The 19,820-nt window shown below is 41.7% G+C and overlaps 1 protein-coding gene across 1 annotated transcript in view; it reads left to right on the forward strand.

Annotated features, from left to right (window-relative positions):
- Nucleotides 1-715: 715 nt before the first annotated feature.
- The window catches only part of kirrel3l (kirre like nephrin family adhesion molecule 3, like), a 41,637-nt gene continuing 22,532 nt past the window's right edge, over nt 716-19,820 (forward strand). The window contains exon 1 of the mRNA XM_056235181.1: nt 716-1,216. Coding sequence (XP_056091156.1) covers nt 1,177-1,216 — 40 coding nt within the window. The 5' untranslated portion in view covers nt 716-1,176. The remainder of the gene's footprint in view (nt 1,217-19,820) is intronic.

The raw sequence follows: 19,820 nt of genomic DNA on the forward strand, positions 1-19,820 counted from the left end.
ATGGTTACATATATTTCGCCTTGGGAAATAATAAAAACCTTATTTTGTTTATACTCACTTTTTCAGCTTTGTGGCTTCATGGATAGTGTACATCTTTTTGTTTAGTTTAAATTTGTTCATAAAGAATTCTTAAAAAATCTAATAAGATGGAACATATTTGTAAATCTCCCTTCCATGCTGTGCATATGTGGGGCATATACCGAATCCATCAAGTATAAATAAATTGATAAATAAGATTAACTGAGATGAATACGTTCCATTGATTTTTTTTTTTTAAATCACATTGCACGTATATGTCATTAAAGAAACGCCATTAAGATCATCTGTTCCGTGGACTCTTGTTTGCTCCGGGACACACCTGTTTACTTTCCCCAGCAGTTTATTCATTCAGAGGCGCGCATAACCAAGCACCCCCTGTTGTTTTACAACCCCCCCAACTGCAAGTCACCCCCAGTTTAAACCCTTAACCAATCGCAGGACCCGGGGGGCGTAGGCCAACAGCTATCCCTGTGGACTGAGAATTACTTCATTCTCAAACTCGATGTTCCCTTCCCCAGTCAAAAAAAAAAAAAAAGCGCCTGTCTTATTCACCGCGCCATCATCCAGTCAGTAGTACGACAGTCAGTGCGGATCGCATCCTCGCCTTGCCGCTGCATAACAAGAGAGTGCGGAGCGAGCAGAGCAGTGCGGAGGGAACTGTGCGCAAGAAGAGCCTGCGTTCATGTGTGCGCTAGAGCTTGTGGTGCTGAAACGCGCTCAGTTGCAAAGGAGAGCGGAGGTGCCTCGCTGATCACGAGAAACGGAGATTTTTCTATCACCTATACGGAGGATTTACTCCAAGTACTTGGATTGATGCAAGACCTACCCGTTAAATCAACTTGATCTGAACAAAAAAATTGTAGGGAAATACATGGCAACGATCTAAAGAAAGTTCTAAACTTTAAAGAGCCAACCAGCACTGATGCTTAAACTGTGTTCGGATGGCAGTAGAGACTTTCAGCTCTCCGAGCTGAGGTTAACATAATCTGCCGTTGATTTTTACATTTTTTACATTTTTTTATTACCGTATTCAAGAGGAGGGCGAGGACCAGAAAAAGCTTCCACAGTCAGTCCAGTCGGAGCTTTCGTGCGCACACGTTTAGTCTGGACTGCAGGACAAGTGAAGACTCCGGAAAGATGCTGGTGTTTTACATCGCATTGTGCCTTTTAGGAACAGGTAAGACATTTTGTTATAGTTCAGTAGCCTAACTATTGTAATGATAAAATCGGGATGTTTGCGTACTCTGTATCGCTGCGTCAACCTAATCATAACGCGATTATCTATATCTCAGCGCGCTCCGCTTTGAAGTTAACGCAGTCGTTTTAGTTGTGTCATAATTGCATTTTGTGACATATGAGGTCCTAGTGAGACCCTGGTGAAATGTTGGGCGAGTGGCACTGCGCCAAATGGAAACAAGGCTCATTTGGAAATTAAACTTGTCCAATACAGGCGTGTACCCCAGCAGAATGCAGCTATAGCCTAGGCTACAGCTCTCTGTATTCTTACAGAAGATTACTTCAGCAGTGCCGTGGCACAGTGGTGGTATTATGGTACAGCTAATACAGAATGAAATACGCGTATTTGCTTGATACTGCAAACTAGGCTACTTAATAATGGTAGGCTACATGTCCAAAACGTGGAGTTTTTTTAATTTAAAAAAAAAATTATTAGCCTATTATTTTTTTTAATCTAGCCTGAATGTTGCAGTTTATATTTTGCACATTGTAGTTAGGCTATACACCTGTTGTCTGTGGATATGAAGATAAACTCTGGCACATAAAGAACTTGATCGTTCAAATGTGTTTTTTATAGCCTGTGTGAGGGATAGAATGGATGCGCTTTGGGAACTTTTTTTCAGTACAATGGAACAAGTGGCTGCGTTTCTGACTAATGCATCACTGTACATACTAGGCTTGAGGCTGTTTTGTATGACAGATGTTGACTTAAGGGTGATATATTCAGTGCCCCATTTATTGAGATGGTCTAGCCGACTTGCCAGAAGAGAAAAGTTGAAGAAAGAACGAACCAGGTGTGACCACGATAATGGCTATCAGCTAACACCCTTCTGGGTTTTGGAAAGTGTGTTAAAAGCCACAGAGGTCTAATGCACTGGAGATGTGCTGATAACAGTCTCCAAAACAGAAACACCTCTTAATAATTCCACAGCCAACGCCATCAGGAAGGCACCATCTCCTCTCTCAAACAGAATAATTGAACAGCATTAAATAAATATAAATGGTGGCGGGCAGAGGTGCGACATTTCTCAATACAGTCTAAGGGGAGCAGGGAATGCGCGCGATCTGAAAGATTACGCTCGTCGCTGTGTTGATTTATTCATTATTTTGTACTTTATGCTGTAGTGGCCGCGGGCATCTGGCGCTATCCTGATATGTTGGGAGCGTGAATGAGCTGACTATCGCTTGCTGCACTCAGTGCGCTGCCTCTTTGTTTCTGATAGAGAGCAGCGCTGCAGAAAGGGGTTTTGGAACGGACCGGTTCCATTCTTTAAACATACTGGAATCGAATGTTTTTTATGACTTTCGATTCTATTAACGTTCTCGAACATATGCTTTTTACGCCGATACAGACGGAATGGCTACACTGACAGCGCGATGAGTGCAGTCCGATTCCCAAACGAATGACTCTAATGAAAAGGTTCTTTTTAGTGAGTCATAAACAACGTGTAGTTCGATTCCCGAGGTAATTCTTAAGAATCGGTTCGTTTTAGTGAATCACAAGCATGAAGCGCTACCAGTAGGCTACAGTTTGATTTTCAATGTAACGACTCTTATGAGCCGGTTCATTTTTGTGAATTACAAAAATACAGCGTGACAAATGTTGCTTGATTTTCGAACAAATAACTCTATTGAGCCGGTTCTTTAGTGACTGAATCAGTCTGGAATCTGTTATTGTCATTACTTGTCGTGTCAATGAGGCAAGAAGTGTTCGTTAAAAATGAAAAACACTTAAAAATGAAAATACTGTCATCATTTACTCACCCTCAAGTTGTTTCAAACCTGTATGAATTTCTTTCTTCTGCTCAAAGGAAGGAAGATATTTTAAAGAATTTCGGTAACCAAACAGTAGCCTAGCTACCCCATTGACTTCCATACTATTTTGTTTCCTTCTATGGAGTCATTGGGGTCCATCAAAATTCTTCAAAATATCTTCCTTTGTGTTCAGCAGAAGACATAAATTCATACAGGTTTGAAACAACTTGAGGGTGAGTAAATGATGACAACATTTTTCATTTTTAAGTGAACTATTCCTTCAAGGTGTGAAGTCATCAAAATGCATGTATTTTTATGAGTTGTTAAATTTGGTTAAAAATTGAGATTACATTTACCCTCAAATACTTGTTTTCTCAAAAGTATTTGTTTACCAGAATCATTCAAGTCTGCAAAGTGAAAATATGCATCTAAACTTGTCACTGCACCACAACATGGAATTTGAATTCTCTGCAAACTAGTAAAAAAAAAAAAAAAAAGTCTATCTGTGCACAATCTACAAGGTTTGTTTTAAGAGCTCAGTACTCTGTCCACCTAAGTAGCCTAGTTGTTGTGAGCCGTATTCAACTTTGTGCTGTTTATTTCACACCAAAGGCGGCGCTATATTTTGCATATTCTGTGTGCTTTGATTGAGAGAGGTTGATTCATTTGCGGAGAAGTACAGCATCCTCGAGCCTGGCCTATTTTTACCACGAGTCTGTTGTTTCCACGCCTTTTAACAAATATTTTATTCATTGGGTGTATTATTAACGCCGGCTTTGATTCAGCTCGAGATAAAGGCTTCAAAATCCCCCGGCCCTCTCAGATCCAAAAGTGTTTCTTCTCCCAATTAACGGCGTAACTGCAAGCGAGGCAAAGCGCTTTCGGTCGGCGCTCCAGTAAACGGAATTAAAAACAAATGTTTATTGGCGGTTAAGCTGCGCTTTCTGTCTGTCTCTTTGATAAATGAGGCCGCCGTATTGACACGGATGGAGGCGGTAATTAAATTTAAATGTTGAATATAAATGCCTAGCACCTTCACAAACTTGGAGGGAAAATATATATTAGACAGAAATGTGCATACCTGGTTCGCAAATAGGCTCTAAATTTGTACGGCATAAGAGTAGAATATGCTTCAGTCGAGTTTTGGTTTTATTTGAATTTTGCTCAATAACTTCAGGATATGTTGTCAGTTCGTCGAGTAGCATACTGAGCTTTTTATGTGGACTTTCTAGCCCGTTAAAGGGGGAAATGTGACCCTGGCTGCACTCTAGATGTTTTTCTCATCATTAAGTGGGTGTGTAAGTAAGACAGAAGGACGGGGGAGAGGGAAGAATAGGATGTAGCAGAGCAACTCTTTGACAGACTGGTGGCAGCTGCTTTGGGAGGAGCAGAGAGGCTCCCGGACGGCCTGAACCACTCATCTCACCTGACATCTATACAAGCAGCACGCCACACTCTGAAAAACCACCACCAGCTCGCATCTGACTCACCGGCTTCCTCTCTGAATAATGGCTCATGGATAGATAGCGCAGCGAGAGAAAGATTGTCCTGTTTCACATAAACACACATGCTCCCTTACACACTCACCCAGATATATACACACCCCAACGTAGGTGCAAACACACATCTCCTTTATCTATTGGTCTCTCTCTTGTTTGTCTTATCTGTCTTTCTTTCTCTTTCTTTCTCTCTTTCACACACACACACGATTTCAGAGTGTCTGACAACATGAAGGCTCAGAACTAGTAGAAAAGAGCAGGGATTGAAGCAGAGAACATGACAGAGTCTTGAAGAGACCAGCCCCTAGTGCCAGATATTCATGTGTATGCCCTTAACAAAGCTCCGCCGCTTCTTTCTCCCAGCCATAATTTGCTTTCTCGGAATGCCCCTCAGTCTCCCAGTGGAATTATGCTGCACTGTGCCATCAGTATTCCAAGTATTCTCCAGGACTTAAAAAAAAAAAAAACCTTTGGCGTGGGGTTGGCAATCCCAGAAGGCAGCGTTCAAAGGAAGCGTGTTAAGATCATACAACTTTTGCCTACTGCTTCCTTTCTCCCTAGTCCTTTTGCCTTGTAAAGAGCAAAAGAAATACATAACTGACTGTCCCCTTGTGCATTATTATTTTATTAATTTTATTTTATCATTTTATATCCCTAACACACACTCTCATTCACATACTTTATTTCTTTCCCACTCTGTAGGTTTGATCATCAGTATCAGCATATGATTGAATAAATTGACTATTTAATTTATAATGGTGGGATGGCATCAAGACATATTAAATCGAATAATTGTGTAACATTACTTCAGCGGCGCAGTTTTTAAAGTCAGTACTTTGATATCTGTGATATCCCACAATCCTATGTGTGTGTGGTGTTGAAAAAGTCTATTCATAAATGTCTACTGAGAAATAATTACAATCTTTAAATACTTAGTCTAAGACTCACTCGAATTTGTTCTAGATCATTAGGCGTCATTATGGTGCTTTGGAAGCCTGTCTGAAACCAGTGTCTGTAGTCGGTGCCGTCATACAAATCTGCTGTCTGTTAAGTTATTGACTGACTGGGCAGCAAGGCATCTAGCTGGCTTGGGTTTCAGACTCAGCCGCACACATGTAAACACTCCAACCAACAGCATTGCATATCTGCAGTCTTGTCTTGATGTTTTAGCTTTCTCCATTAGAGGGACAGATAGTTTGACCTGCACACAGGGCCTCCTATTAGTGGTGGGGACTGCTGGGCGCTTAGATTGAGTGGGGTTGTGAGGGGGTATTTCTGGCCTTCTGGGTTTGTTTTAGGAGCTTTTTGTATTATGCATGAGCTGAATGTCTTAGGAGACCTTATAGGGACTGAAAATGACTTTTTTATGAATGTGTCTGTATTGTTAAGAGGCTCAATGTTTGTATTGTATGTAAAGGGGTGTAATATGAGGTTGTGTGTCTGTGTTAGGGAAGGTGTCGGATAAGCGGCGGCATCTAGTGTAAAGATTGGAAAAGCAGAACATAAAATGTAGAGGTAATAATACAGAGAATTAATCTCGTATTTTTTTTTCTGTTTTCTTCCCGCTTCACTTGCTTTTTCTTTCCTGTGGCAGCCTGTTTTCACCTCAGAATAAAACATAACAAAGAGTAAATGTGACAAAGTTTAAAAATAAGAAATAAAGTCACATTGTGAGATATAAAGTCACAATTATGAGAAACAACGTGACAGTTGTTAGAAAAAAAGATGCAATTGTGAAAAAGTCATAGTTCCAAGAAGGAAAGTGGAAATTGTAAGATAAAAATTACAACTACGAGTCACATTGTGACTTTTTAAACTCTGTGACCGAAACGGGCTTCCATTCTTCACCTGTTTTTCCTTATTGAAAAGGAGTAGCAAAGTTGGAAGGCGAGGAAGTTCAGTGATAAGTGTGTGTGCGCTCGAGTTAGAGGGAGTAAGTGACACACGATTCACAATAGCGCCGATGCAGCAGAATCTGTCTGGTGCGGTAAGACTGTTGCATTATTTAGGAGACGCTCGTATGGCATAGATATGGATGAGTTTTGGCCTGCTTTGATGCGCTTGCACTCTGCAGAACGGAGTGAGATGGACTGGCTGCGAGCGGCTGAGTGCTCTGGGCTCTTTTACAGGGAGAGGTTGGCGCTCGGAGACAAATTCAACATAAAGGTCAGTTTTGTTTACAGCAGAGAGCAAATCGCGAGATTTTCTCCCCAGACAACATTCTAGCGTACGAATTTTATACGTGTTGCTGGGACTGAATGACATTCAAGCTTGTGAAAAGGACTTAGGGGACCAGGATAATGCTATACCTTCTCTTTACAGTAAACAATGAAACGAAAAGAAAACCCTCGTTGCAGGTAAAGAGAAATCTGTAAGTTAACTTTTATAGTACCTCCTGTGGAGAAAAGGCCACAACTCCTTGTTTTTCATTTTTTCCCGCGCCCCCTTTTGCCCATCATAACGTTCAAACCGTGCTCCTGATGACACGTACAGCTGTTAGGTTGGGGGGGGTCTTGAAACAATGGCTCTCTCTGTTTTCTGCTACACACAGCCGTATTGTCTAATTATCTTTCACAGACACAAGACAGGGACCCTCACCCGCGTTTTTCCGCAGCACCCCCCCCCCCCCCCCCCATCCCCAACAAACAGAGGCACACACAGAAAGATATTGAGGAGAATTAGCGGAATTGAGAAAGCAAATGAGAAGGTTTTGGAGGGAAAGGCTGTAATCTGCTTGCCCGTGCAGGAGCACATAGATAAAGAACTTGGCATTGCGTTCAGGGGGGGCATTTGTTATCAGCTCTCAGCGTCTCCAGCCCGCGCGGCTAATGGCAGAGCCTAGAGGATAGGTGGCCAGTTGTTCCTCACTCTGGGACAAGGCCATCTCTTCCATCTCCATTGTTTTTTCAGCCCCTCTCTTCCTCTTACCTCGTCTCCATCCACCCACATCCTCACCTCATTTTCCTTGGGCGGAAAGACGAGTGAGTGGACAAAGAGGAATTGTGCTAACTTCTTCCTCTGGAGGAGAAAATGAAAAAGAGAGCAATGATGTCATCGGGGGTCTTCAGTTACATTAAAATGGACAGTTTGTTTTTCAAGGCCGAGAGTGACTCCTAGATTGGAATTTTATCTCATGTATCCACGTCTCCGGGGATGTTTATTCTGATGATGAGATACAGTAGGCAATAGGGTCAGATAATCACTGATATTTGCATACAGGGGAAAAATCAGGGTGTTTACTGCTGACACAAAGGGGTGAGGCTAGGCAGCCTGAGTTAATTTGGAGAAAATCATTAAAACAATGCCTAAGGAAAGACACAATTTCAAACACTCATTTCCTATTTTAAGAAGCACTTTGCTTGCATTTTTTCTCCCAAAATGCAAAAAGTGTCACTCGTTACTTGTGGAAATGTATCACAATTTGGTACGAACAGAAGCAAGGAAGTGTTTTGACACAGGCGTGAGTAGAATGAGCTGGGATTTGGTAGAGTGCACATTGGCTTCTATTTTACTATCACCTCCAGTCCTCCAAGACAAAAATTTCATATCTCTTGCTGTGACACAGGAAGCAACAGTAAATTGAAATTTATCTTCCATGTTGCTGCAATATCTGGGCTCATATTATCCTCTCGGGCCGAGATCCCTAAGCCCGGTCTTAAAGATGGCCCTGATATGAGAGGATGTTTTCTGCGGTGGGAAAAATCCAATTCTGCTGTAAAACTGCTCATTAATTTTATCTGTCTGTTTATTTATTGAATATTAGATTTTTGTGTTTACGTTTGGGGAAAAATGTTGTACTGCAAATCATTGAGCTAGATTTGAAATTATGCTCCTTTATTACTTACCTGTTCTGGGAGTTGCGTTTGTTATAGTTATGGATTCATGCATACATTAAAGAAGGAGTCATGGAAGTTCAGATGGACTGACAGCTAACAGTAATTGATTGTTTTTCTGTCACAGACACACAGTTGAAGGTTGTACCAGAGGGGCAGCTGAGATGAGTGTCTGGTGGTTAAAGCTACATGGCCTTTGTAGGGTGATTAGTCAAAGTCTGACTATTTAATTAATGATTACTCCATCACAGAAGACATTGTGTGCCTGAGAGAGACAGAAAAGCTCTAAAAAAGCCACAGCCTGATTACTATTACAGTACATGTGATGCATCAGGATCTAACTTTACCCCTGATATTCAGTTAAAACTGTTTCATATACTCTAGTACATTTAAGGTATATTGACATTGACATTCACATTGTGCACGCCAGATTTTATTTGTTAAACATTTTTTTGAGCTAATGAAGTCTAGAATAAAGCACAAACTGACACCTTAAGATGTTTGCCATAGCATCCAGCACAACAAATTAAAGCTTTTCTGTCCTGTGTTAACTAAAAGAGAATTATGTTTCATACAATATAACAAGTGTAGTAAGTGTTTTTGACACCCCTGCACTAGTTGGTCACTGATTTCAGTTCCGCTAATGCTGCCTAGATTCTGTATTAGGATAGGATCCTATACCTGCTTCCATTATAAGATAGCATCATATTAAATCAGATCTCAGTTCAGATCTCAGCCCTACTTGAGTCTTTGGCATAAAGACTGTCATGCAGACAGGAATACCCTCATTATCAGCTATTTGCGAGCTCATTCTCTCTCTCCGTCTGTCTCTCTTTCTCTGTCGCGCACACACTCACATCCCTTAACCAAATAGTTCTTCCTGTCTGGAAACCCCAGTGGAATGTGCGCGCAAATATTGTGATTGTGAGCCCGACCGTTAACCATAATACTCCACACCGGAGAGAAGACCTTACTCAAGCTCCCCCACCACATCAGGGTGAAAGGCATCTCTGTTTAGTTTTCAGACAGCTGGGCAAGAAATTGAGAAAAGCATATATGTCTTTCCTTCTCTCTTTCCACACCGTCTTCTTTCTCTTGCTGTTTCTTGATTGCTGGGATATTACGGCATGGCTTTGAATGCCACAGTGGGAGGTCGAAGGAGAAGCTGGACAATTTGCTATCAAGCGAGGGGTGTCAGTCAAGGCGCGTCAAACAAGCTTTCCGCCGTCACTCATGTGTCCAAACATGGTAATTTTATCGAGCGATCCAAAGTTATCTGAAACAAGCCGGTGCCTTTGGAAAAAAAGAACGGGCGATCAAATGATTCGGAAGGTAGAGAAGATGGCGGTAAAGAAAGTGAGAGAACCGTTTAGCCAAGGTGCGGAAGGCTTGGGAGTTCATGCAGCTTGATAAAATGGTGTGCCAAGGCAGAAAGGGAAGAGAGGAAAGAGGGGGGTCAAACAGATTAACTTCCAGCATCTTAGCTCTGAAGGTAATGGATATCCTTGTACTGGTGTGAAGGAACCCCTTCATCTGTTCTCCCAGTTTAAAAGTAGGAAACAGAGTAACAAAGACATTCCAGATGAAAAAGTGTGTGTCTGACACAGGAGACTGGATAGGGGATTTGGACACCTGGGGGCAATGATGAAGCCGTAACAAAGCAAACAAGCTTTGAATGCACAGGTTGGCCAGAGCTGGGTGGATGAAAGGGAAAGGGAGGGGGGGGAGGGGGGTGTTGATGGGTTGAATTTGATACACAGCCTCTTTCAGACGATGAGGTAATGTCAGGCAGTGCCCCTGGACCTTCCTGATTGATGCATTCCAGCCGCTCTACTGCTGTGGGAGGGTTGTAACGGATTACAGCGCCAAACCCTGCACGGAGAAAGACAGAGAAACCTCTAATGGTCTGTGACTATTGTCTGGGTGAGGCATCCAAACTCTACCGTTCTCTGCCGAGTTGAAGAGGAAGTTCACACACACACAGGGACAGGTACACGATACACACTGAAAAGAGCAACCTCAGCATTGTTGTGCAGGATATTGGCTGTTTACTTTTGAAATTCTCTCCCTGGTTCTGGCTTGCTGTAAACACTGGTGTGGGGTGCTTGTCACTCACAGATAAGGACAGAGATAAATAGGAGAGGGAGGAAGTGAGAGAGAAGACAAAGAGAACAAGGAACAAAGAGAGACAAAGAAAGAAAAGTTGCTAGCTAAACATAATGTCTCTTGGAGTGAATAATGAGTCTGTATGGACAAATGAAGTCTAAAAAAGTGATATGCTTACATTAGCTGAGCTTTTTAGAATTTTACCTAGTTGCAGCACAAAGTGACAGTTTTTATGCATTTGCATGCATAAGTATGCCTATTATGCAGATTAGAACAAAATGGGCTTCATAGTCCCACTGAAAAGACCAGCTTAGACTAGCACGAGTTTTAGTGAATGTGGTGTGTATATATTTAACCATGTTGTTCACAAGCAAAACTTGGCTAGCGATGCTGATAGACCAACACATGATCTAAAATGCATCTTGGTAAGCAAATTTGCTAATCTTTTCAGGAAAGTATCCATAATGCAGTGTGAGCTAGAGGCTTATTTGTATCCTGTGTTGTCATACATGTTTTTTTTTTGTTTTTTTCTCATAGGACACAGGGCAAAATTGCATGCCACCCTTAGGAACAGCATAATAGTATAGGACAAATACATAAATAAGAAAAGCCATCAAGCAGGCAAGGAAGTGTGGGCTGGTTCATGTGTGGAAGAGAGAAGGAGAAAGCAGGAAAAAAAGGTCTGACACTAATGCAATCCACTTGGTACTTTACCTCAAGCCACTTGTTTAAGCTTTCTTCTCGAATGGATTGTGTATATTACTGGTGTGTGACAAAAACAGCTTCACCAGTATGCTGAGAAAAAGATGCATTGGCTTTGGAGGACACAGCAGGTCTTCTAGCTCTGGACTCCAGACTGACTATGTACGCAGCAGGCTGCTTGGTTTCAAGCATTCTCAAACAGAGTCACCTCAGAGCAGGTGAAAGAATGAGGAGCGTGTTCCTGCTGGACTACACTTCTATAGCTTCTTCTCACTTACAGCAGCAGGCGAAGCGAGATACTCTCCTGCCTGAAGATACGGGTTCAGCTTTCTCTATGAGCTGCGTCCCACTGCGAGGAGATTTAGTGATGATTTATGAAGCCCCCTAGAAAACAGGGCACAAATGTGTAAGGTTTTCATATGATACTGACATCTCGCTTCCAAAGTCAATGTTTTGTTGAGTTTTGGTGGAGCTGGAGCTTTGAGAAAGCTTGTTTAGATATGAAAGGATTTCACAGGCAGAGGAATTTGTGGGAATATTTTCTCAGAGCCTCTTTTTAGCTTTGTACTACTAGAATGGCCAAAAAAAAAGCAAAAAGTTTGCTTTGGAGACGCTGTTCAATAAGTAGTTGTTAATCATATTAATGTGAATGAACATGTTCTGGTATACGGTAATGTTGCTGGGCCAACTTTGTCTGTTTTACAATTTTTTTTTAATGAAAATGGAGTAGTATATAGGCTACTGTGGATTGAACAATGCGCCAGCTCTAACTACCAATTAACCATGTAATACCTATATGAACACCTCCATTTGCTCAGAGGTAAATTAATGATACTAATTTGCATTCTTTTCTTTTAACATAATTTTACATATTGATTCAGGTCATTGTTGTGTGATAGTAATTTAAGAGCTCACAGTACCACAGTGAATGTGTTCTGTTCACTTACACTGATGTTATCAGTTGTAATCATGATCAAATGAGCCTTTTCTTCTTGGCTGACTGTGATAAGCATTTGTCTCTATTCTGATTTGCAGGTTTTGTTTTTGGTCATTTTAAGTTTTCTATAAAGAAAAAATAACTGAAAAAGTTTTTGCATGTCACAGTTCCTAAATTGTGTAAAAACTTTTACCTCTTTATGAGCACATTCTACTGGAAGTATACAAAATACACAAAACTCCCCAGTTTATTCATATGGGATTTTTTAGCAACCGTAACCAAGATGGGCAGAGCTTAACAAAGGGTCAATTTGAATTTGGAATTTGAACTATTTGTTTTATAAAAAGGTGAAAATGGCACTATTCTGATGAATGTGGACATGTCTAAGCTTAGACACTGGTGCAGGGGAGTGTCTGATGTCATCACTTTTCACTCAGCTTGTTGGGAGGAGGTGATGGATAGGCTTCTAATGGACCCCCTCAATCACAAGCTACTTAAGCAGACTGATCAGTAACAGAGTGGCAAAGAGGCCAACACAAACCCCCTTTCAACAGAGCCACAGGGAGGTTCAGAGATCATCCATGCTAGTGATTAGCACTGTAACAGTCCTTACGCTGCAAGCTTTCACTCATTTACCAGGCATCTGAAAAATCTATGGTCCAAACTCACCGTGAAAGAGTCTTGAATTGTCAAGCGGAACCTTAAAAGGCTCAGCCTTTTGTCCCAGTGTGACGCAGTGGCTTGGTGCGAAACCTCTTTTGTTTTGCTAATGTTATTAATGGACTCACTTAAGTATAAAAGTGAAGCAGATTCAACTCGGTAGGGAAAAATATAGCGTGGTTTTTCTTTTTATATTCAGTTTATATTGTACAAAGGTGTACTATAGGCATGTCAGCATGAAGGTGTGAAGTGTAGTTATTTGTCAGTGGAAATTTCCTTCGAGTCTGAATCTGATGCCATCACTGATTTTTTAAAAAGCACTATAGTTTAAAGTGGGACGAACTCATTAGCCCTATTCCTTAGAGCCAAGCAAAGAAATCACAAATATTAACAGTAGGTGGGGTCTCCCCTCTCAAAAAACAGTCTCCCTTTTGACTCTATCTCTCACTGTGATTCAGTGTATCCTGTTAACAAGTGCCAGCTTCATCGAATACCCACAACACAAGTCAGTGTGTGTGTTTTCACACCAATTAACAGCTCTCTTTTGGTGCCTGCTGAGGTGATGATGGCCTGCCTCTGGCCAGGCGCATGGTGTTTATGTGTATTTGGATTTTTTTTCCATGTTCAACCTTTTTCTATTTTCATTAGTAAGCAGTATAATTATTAATTGTAGAACCTTATAGATCTCACAGATAGAACACCAGAAGGTCAAATGAATGTATAGGGATTTCTCAGTCTTCGTATAGAGTTCTCTCAGTCTTCACAAATCTAGCAAGGGCTGACTTGCTCTCTGTCAAATTAACGGCCAACTCTGCACCGTTCACAATCTGCCCCTTAAGAAGTAAAAACTCCTCCATTGGTCGAGAGTTGAGTGGTCATTAATATCAGGCTGGTCCTCATTGGCACAAATGGCAATGCTGGAGAAAAATTATTCTGTCCAACACTCTTCCTTTCTTTTCCTCTCTCCCTCTCACTATCTTTCTTTTGGCTCTCGGAGCCAAACTAGCACCCCCTCCTCTCTTGCACTCTCAATCTAGATAATTCAATCTGTCCAATATCAAATAATCGCCTCCATTTTTTCGGCCCATTTTAACCTTATCACTGGCGCTGCCTCCTCAGGGGACCGAGTCTCGTTTCACCTTGTTAAGAGAGAGAGGGAGCCCAAGAGCGATAACCTGGGATCGTGGTGAAACGAGGCGGGTGACGAATAGTTCTCTAAGGAGCGGGAGTGAAGACCTGTTTGTTGTTCTCACAATGTGAACGAGCGGGCAAACAAGCTAAGGAGGGTTTTTTTTTTTCTGAAAAAGAAAAGGTGGGGAGTTGGAGCAAGGGTCACACAAAAAAGAAAAAGTACATGAAAAAATGTGAAGCATGAGAAATGTGCTGTATGGGTTTGTGAATACTGGAGCCCCTCTGCGTCCCCTTTTCCTTTATAACACTTTCTCCTGGCACTTAATTAAAATCCAATAAGGATCTTGCCTGGTGGCCATTGTTCCTAACCTATGTTTACCTTCTCTAGGAGCATCGCTAGCAGCTTAATCTTGCAAGAAAGTGGGGTCGATAGGTCAAGACTGGACTGGGGGGGGGGGGGGGGGGACTCTTTTACCTCATCTTCCTATTCTTTTGTTGTGCCTCTCTCTTTCCTTTTCTTTTCCTCATTTCCCATGGAACCTAATCCGTAAGCTTGATTGTTCTAAGCTGATTTCAAGCTTGCCCCTGGGAGGAGATGGGCTTTTGGAGTTGGTTTTAATTAAGATTTAAAGGAGGCCTCCCTCAAGAAGGAAGATTGAGTGGTTTCTTTGGATGGGGGGATGAGAGTGGACAAGAGGAGGTGGAACAGATTGGCCAGCAAAAAAGCAAAAAAAACAAACAAAAAAAAACATCGAAGTTATTCATCAGGGACAATTGAAAATACAATTTTATGTCTGTTGAATTATAATAGGTTATGTGGAGTATGCATTCATTCACAATTTGAGATCAAAATTTCCCCCCACTCTATTTCTCTCTACCTTCATCTCTTTTGGGGTGACATCCTTTCTTTTTCTATTTCATTCAGTCTCCAAGAGCTAAATTATTATTTTCTTAAAAAAAAAAAAAAAAAAAAAATCAGAATCTATAGAAATTGATTTGAGCTTCCTAAGATCCAAACCCATATCCTGTAAAGACGTCATTGGAACACTGCCGAGCTGCAGGCAAGCAATCTTCAGATTATCTAGATGTTGTAATGATCGATAGTGACACCTTATGTACCCTTTTTCCACTGAAATGGTGCTCGTGTTGGAGCCAGTGCTTGGGGAATCGTTGAAACTATCATATAACTGGTTTAAATTTACACCAGTTTCAGAAATAAATAGAAAATTCAATTTATAATAAAAATTGTAGTTTGACTATTTGAATTTGGTTGTTCAACCGGAAGTGAGGGGGCACTGGGACCAAAGTGGCCACACCAACAATGACTGCCATAAGTGCAATTTTAACTAGAAAAAGTACTTGTCTTACATTTGAACAGGAGTAATGAATTAAGGACACATACCTCACTTGTTTACCAGCCTCTGAAGTAGCCCAGAAACTGACCCTTATCTGCTAATAAAGCTTTGTTTATGTAAGCGGTCATGGCATCTGGTGCTTAAATCATGATTTGGATCTGTTGGTGTCCTGGTCATGACCGTACAGGGAATTAGATTCCTACAGAGTGGAAAGTCAGTATGTGTGTGGCTTTGTTCATCTCTCTCTGCATTTCTCTGCCTTTGCCTATCTTTCGTTCTTTCACACACACACTCTTTCTTCTCTTTCTCTCCCTCTGTCTCTCTGGATAATGGTCTTGTACACAGGTGGCCATGTCCCTTCGATGGACACCCCCAGACGTCCTTGTTAGACACTTAATTAAAAGCCTTATCACAGGAAAACATGCTGAGACATTCCAATATGGGCCTGGGCATTAGAGATACTGCCACAACCAGACAGCGTCCATCTATTACTGCTGTCTGCTTAACTGTCCAGCCAAACTGAGTGTGTGTGTTTGTATGTGTTAAAACATAAAAGAACAAGGAGTACGTATGCAAAATAAGAAATGGTGCGAGTTGTTTTAGAATAGATAAAAGTGTGAATGACGAAGCGAGAGAAAATGTAAGGCCCAGTTTACCTGACATTAGCATCCCCTTTGGGGGATCCGTGTGAAACAGGACAGTGCTAAATAGAGGTGTAAATGGGATCCAAAAACATTTTGAGATTTGGCTTTGAAAAAATATATCTGACTGATGATCTATCCACAACTTTATTTTGTTTCTCTTTGTATTTTAGATACAAGTTATCACCAGGTGTAGACAGCAATGTGTCTCAGCTGACCACTTGTGATAGGATCGCCCAAATGGATATCAGGTGTAAACAGAGCTTAAGGCTAGGAAGAACAGAGTTTTGGCGCAACACATGTGGGTGGGTTATTAGCAGGAGAATTTGTGGAAACATCCACATCTGTCCTTCTGTGTATTGCTTCCCGCCCACCACTATCAGCACTCCTCCCATGGTCAGTTAACTTTTAAAGCTGATGACAGGAGGGAAAAAAATCCCTAACGAAAGAAAAGCAAACAATGAAGTGTTTAAGTTCATCACGCCACTAGCTGGGTTAGGCATGCTAGGTGTTAAATGAAGAGTGGGGAGGTCAAGTGTCCCTCCCACTACATTCTTCAGCAACGCTAGGCAGGGACCAGCACACAGGGACCATATGTCCCAAGCTCTGGTCAATGATCCTCCCCAAATGGAAGGACAAAGCCCTTTTCACTCAATTGAGACTGGGGAAATCTGCAATTCCACACTGGCAGCATAGCACCAGTCAACAAGAAGATAGTGAAAAGGAGGAGGACAGGGAAAGAAGGAGAAAGAGAGAGCATGAGAGGGACTTGGCATTTTCCATCACATTAACTAGGAACAATCCTGCCAAACAGCCTTGAGGCTCCTTCTCTTTTTTCCCCGAGTTCTTCTGTAGGTTGCCCAGTTCCAAAGCCCCCAGGAGACTCTCTTCAAAAGCTCGGTGTCTATTCCTTTTGCTCAGATGCTCAGCTAATAATGCCACAGCCAAAGCATAGAGATCTATATCTCTGGCTATCACAAAGCAAGTTCTCTTATGTTTAAGCTGGGTCTTGTGCACTGGGGAGTTGAAGGTTTACAGGGGCACGTCACATTTTTTAAAAGGCCACAACAAACCTATCCAATCATAAAATAACAGTTAGGTGGCGCATCCTGGTGAGGTGCGTTTCAACAGGGGGTAGTCTTAGCGAAAGAAAGAAAGAAGGAAGTGAGATAAAGAAAGCTTAGCAAAGACATGGAGAGGCCAGAGCGGCACTGTAAAGTGCACAGGGTTCCTGGGGGAGAAATAGATCAGGCATGTATTCTGGCGCTGCAGCGATTAATATCAGCGGAGGAAAAAAGGTCAAACTTGACTGGAAAACGCTACAGTATATCATTGTTACTGGCACGGCCCACATTTCATACATCACGCCATGCTGTGTTGCCTCAACTCTCCCGTCGCTGGTCTCGCAGCCACAGCCCACGCCAAGTATTATCAAAGATTGATAGAGTGTCCTAGTTAAGTGGGGAGGGTGTTGGAAGTTGGAAGGAGGGATGAAGTGGGCAAAGAAGATTTGCCACCTCCGTGCTTCAGGGTTACAACTTGTTGTCTTGTTGTAACACGATGTCACCAATCAGTAAAAACGAATGCGAGTATGTCACATTTTTGGCTAAATCTAACACTTGTTGTCTGGAATCCACAGTTATGCTCAGCTAAAGGTTCTTCAGACGATGTGTGTGTGGCTTCCATAACAATGCTCCCTTCACGCTCTCTTCCAACTACTCATCCTCCCTTTTCTCTTGTTCAGAGTGCTTGCTTAATAATTAATTGATTTATTAGTTCGCTCATTAATCATTCATTCATTAATCAGGGCCAGATTTTTCCAGAGGAAGTGGTTCAATCCGTAAAGAAAAAAAAAAAAAAAAAATCCTGACTTCACATTTCAGCCTAATTACGCTTCTTTGCTAATCACCACCAAAGAAATGGAGTTTCAGGAAATTACTTTTTTTCTTCCCTTCTTCCCTCCCTCCCTCCCTCTCTTCTTTTGCGCTAAGCAAGCCAGGATGTATTGAGGTCGGCAGGTACGATTTTTTCAATCCTTTTTCTATCCTCCTTCGCCAAGCCATTATTTTTTGTTCTGGAGGGTTTTAGTCATCAGTCATGTTAAAAGAACACTTTTGAGACCAGGCTAATCTGATGAACAAGACAGTACGGCCTTTAATTAAACCACCCAACTTCCAACCACCTTAACTTGATAGAGGAAGGAAATGCAAAATGTGGTGACTGTGAAAACCAAAGACATCGATTAATCACGGTGGATTTGAAGGCCGTCCGTGAGTGTGGGTCAGCTCTTTCACCGGCGAAGAGGCGGCTCATTGTTTCAGCTGATGCCACTCTTCCTAGAGAGATGAAGGAGCTGTTTGTTTAATTGTATACTGTTACGTGATGCGGATAGAAGTCACCGCCACATAGGTGTAGAAAGAAACAAAGCATAACAGGCAAGATGAGAAAATTCTAATGGAAATGGGAAATTCTAATGGAACAGAAATAAATTTCTTGTACATCAAACAAACTGGTGGTCTTCAAAAACATCACTTAGCCATGGCCAGTCTCTCTTTCGAGGAGAGAGGAAAAAACATAAAATTAGAGAAAGCTTCAATAGAATTGCCAGCGCCACATTAACCTCCAAGCGGTAAAAAAAAGCACACACATTGAACAACCCTAACAAGGTATTCATTGAACCCATCTCTCTTTATTTTCCAACACGCACAATCCCATGCAAGCACAGACTTCAATATGCCACTAACAACTGAGGTTACAGCTATTTTCCCTTTCCTCTCCGCATTTAGACCAATAAAGTGCATGGCGCTCTTTGCTCTAATGAGATGCATACATTTACAACATCACTTCCTCATTAAAAAATAATAATAATAAAGACAGTATGAGGAAAAAAAAACATATTAATTATAGAACGCACTTCCTCCTATCACAGAGAGCCACAGGGGCCTCCACTGGGCTCAATTAGGAAGTATAGGCCACAAATCCCCAGACTAAATTAATTGACACCCCAGGGCATTGAGCCTTGCATCCCAATAGCTCAGTATAAGTGCTAGATTTCTTAGTTTTCATTTCATTTGCCTTTTGAAAGTGAGTGCAGGGCAGAGTGATCAACAAAGACGAATAAGGGGGGCACGTTTAAAAGTGATCTTTTCATTGACTTTAAGGATTTTGAATCATCTTGCCATATTTACAGTGTTGCTTTTTCCCAGTGTTGTTTACCTGGACTTCACAGCCAGAGGAATGAAATGAGAGTGCATATAAAAGCGGTGTTTATTTATTTATTAATTTGTCTTTATTTATTTTCTCTGCTTATTAGGCCCATCGGAGGCGTACCAATTGTAGATGTTTCCATTATTGTGGGGGTGTTGGTGCATACAGCAACCCACACATTTATGCAAAGAGCTCACAACACTAATGATTTAAAAGCATACTAGATCTTAGATCATACTGTACACCAAGCAACAGAGAGCAAGTAAGAGAGAGATAAAGAGAGATTGCTGCATGCTGTATAAGAGAGAGAGAGAGAGAGAATTAGACAAAGGCTGCATGAAAAGTAGATAAAATGTGGAGAGAGAGAGAGAGAGAGAGAGAGAAGGAAGAGAAGCAGCAATAACCATCTCCAGAAAATACCAGGAGACCTGCAGGAATGAAATGACAAGACTGGCTCAATCAACATCTTGTCAAGACAGTTGGCTGATGTGTAGAGACAATCTCATCCTCCCCCTCTTCCTTCCCTCTCTAGTTTTTTTCCTCCCAGCGTCTTTGTGTTCCTAGAGGAGAGCTTTCCGTCTGTGAGTAGAGGACTTCTTAGACTCTGAAGTGGGAGAGTGAGAATGGGAACGCTGGAATAATGACACTTGGAAAAGTTCTGACGCTCACCAGAGACGCTGCACAGCATAGAGGAGTGTGTGACAGATAAAGCCTCTGCT

Source organism: Rhinichthys klamathensis, unplaced genomic scaffold, assembly GCF_029890125.1.
Source record: "Rhinichthys klamathensis goyatoka isolate OS25496 unplaced genomic scaffold, OSU_Roscu_1.1 h1tg000413l_1, whole genome shotgun sequence".
Classification (NCBI taxonomy): Eukaryota; Metazoa; Chordata; class Actinopteri; order Cypriniformes; family Leuciscidae; genus Rhinichthys; species Rhinichthys klamathensis.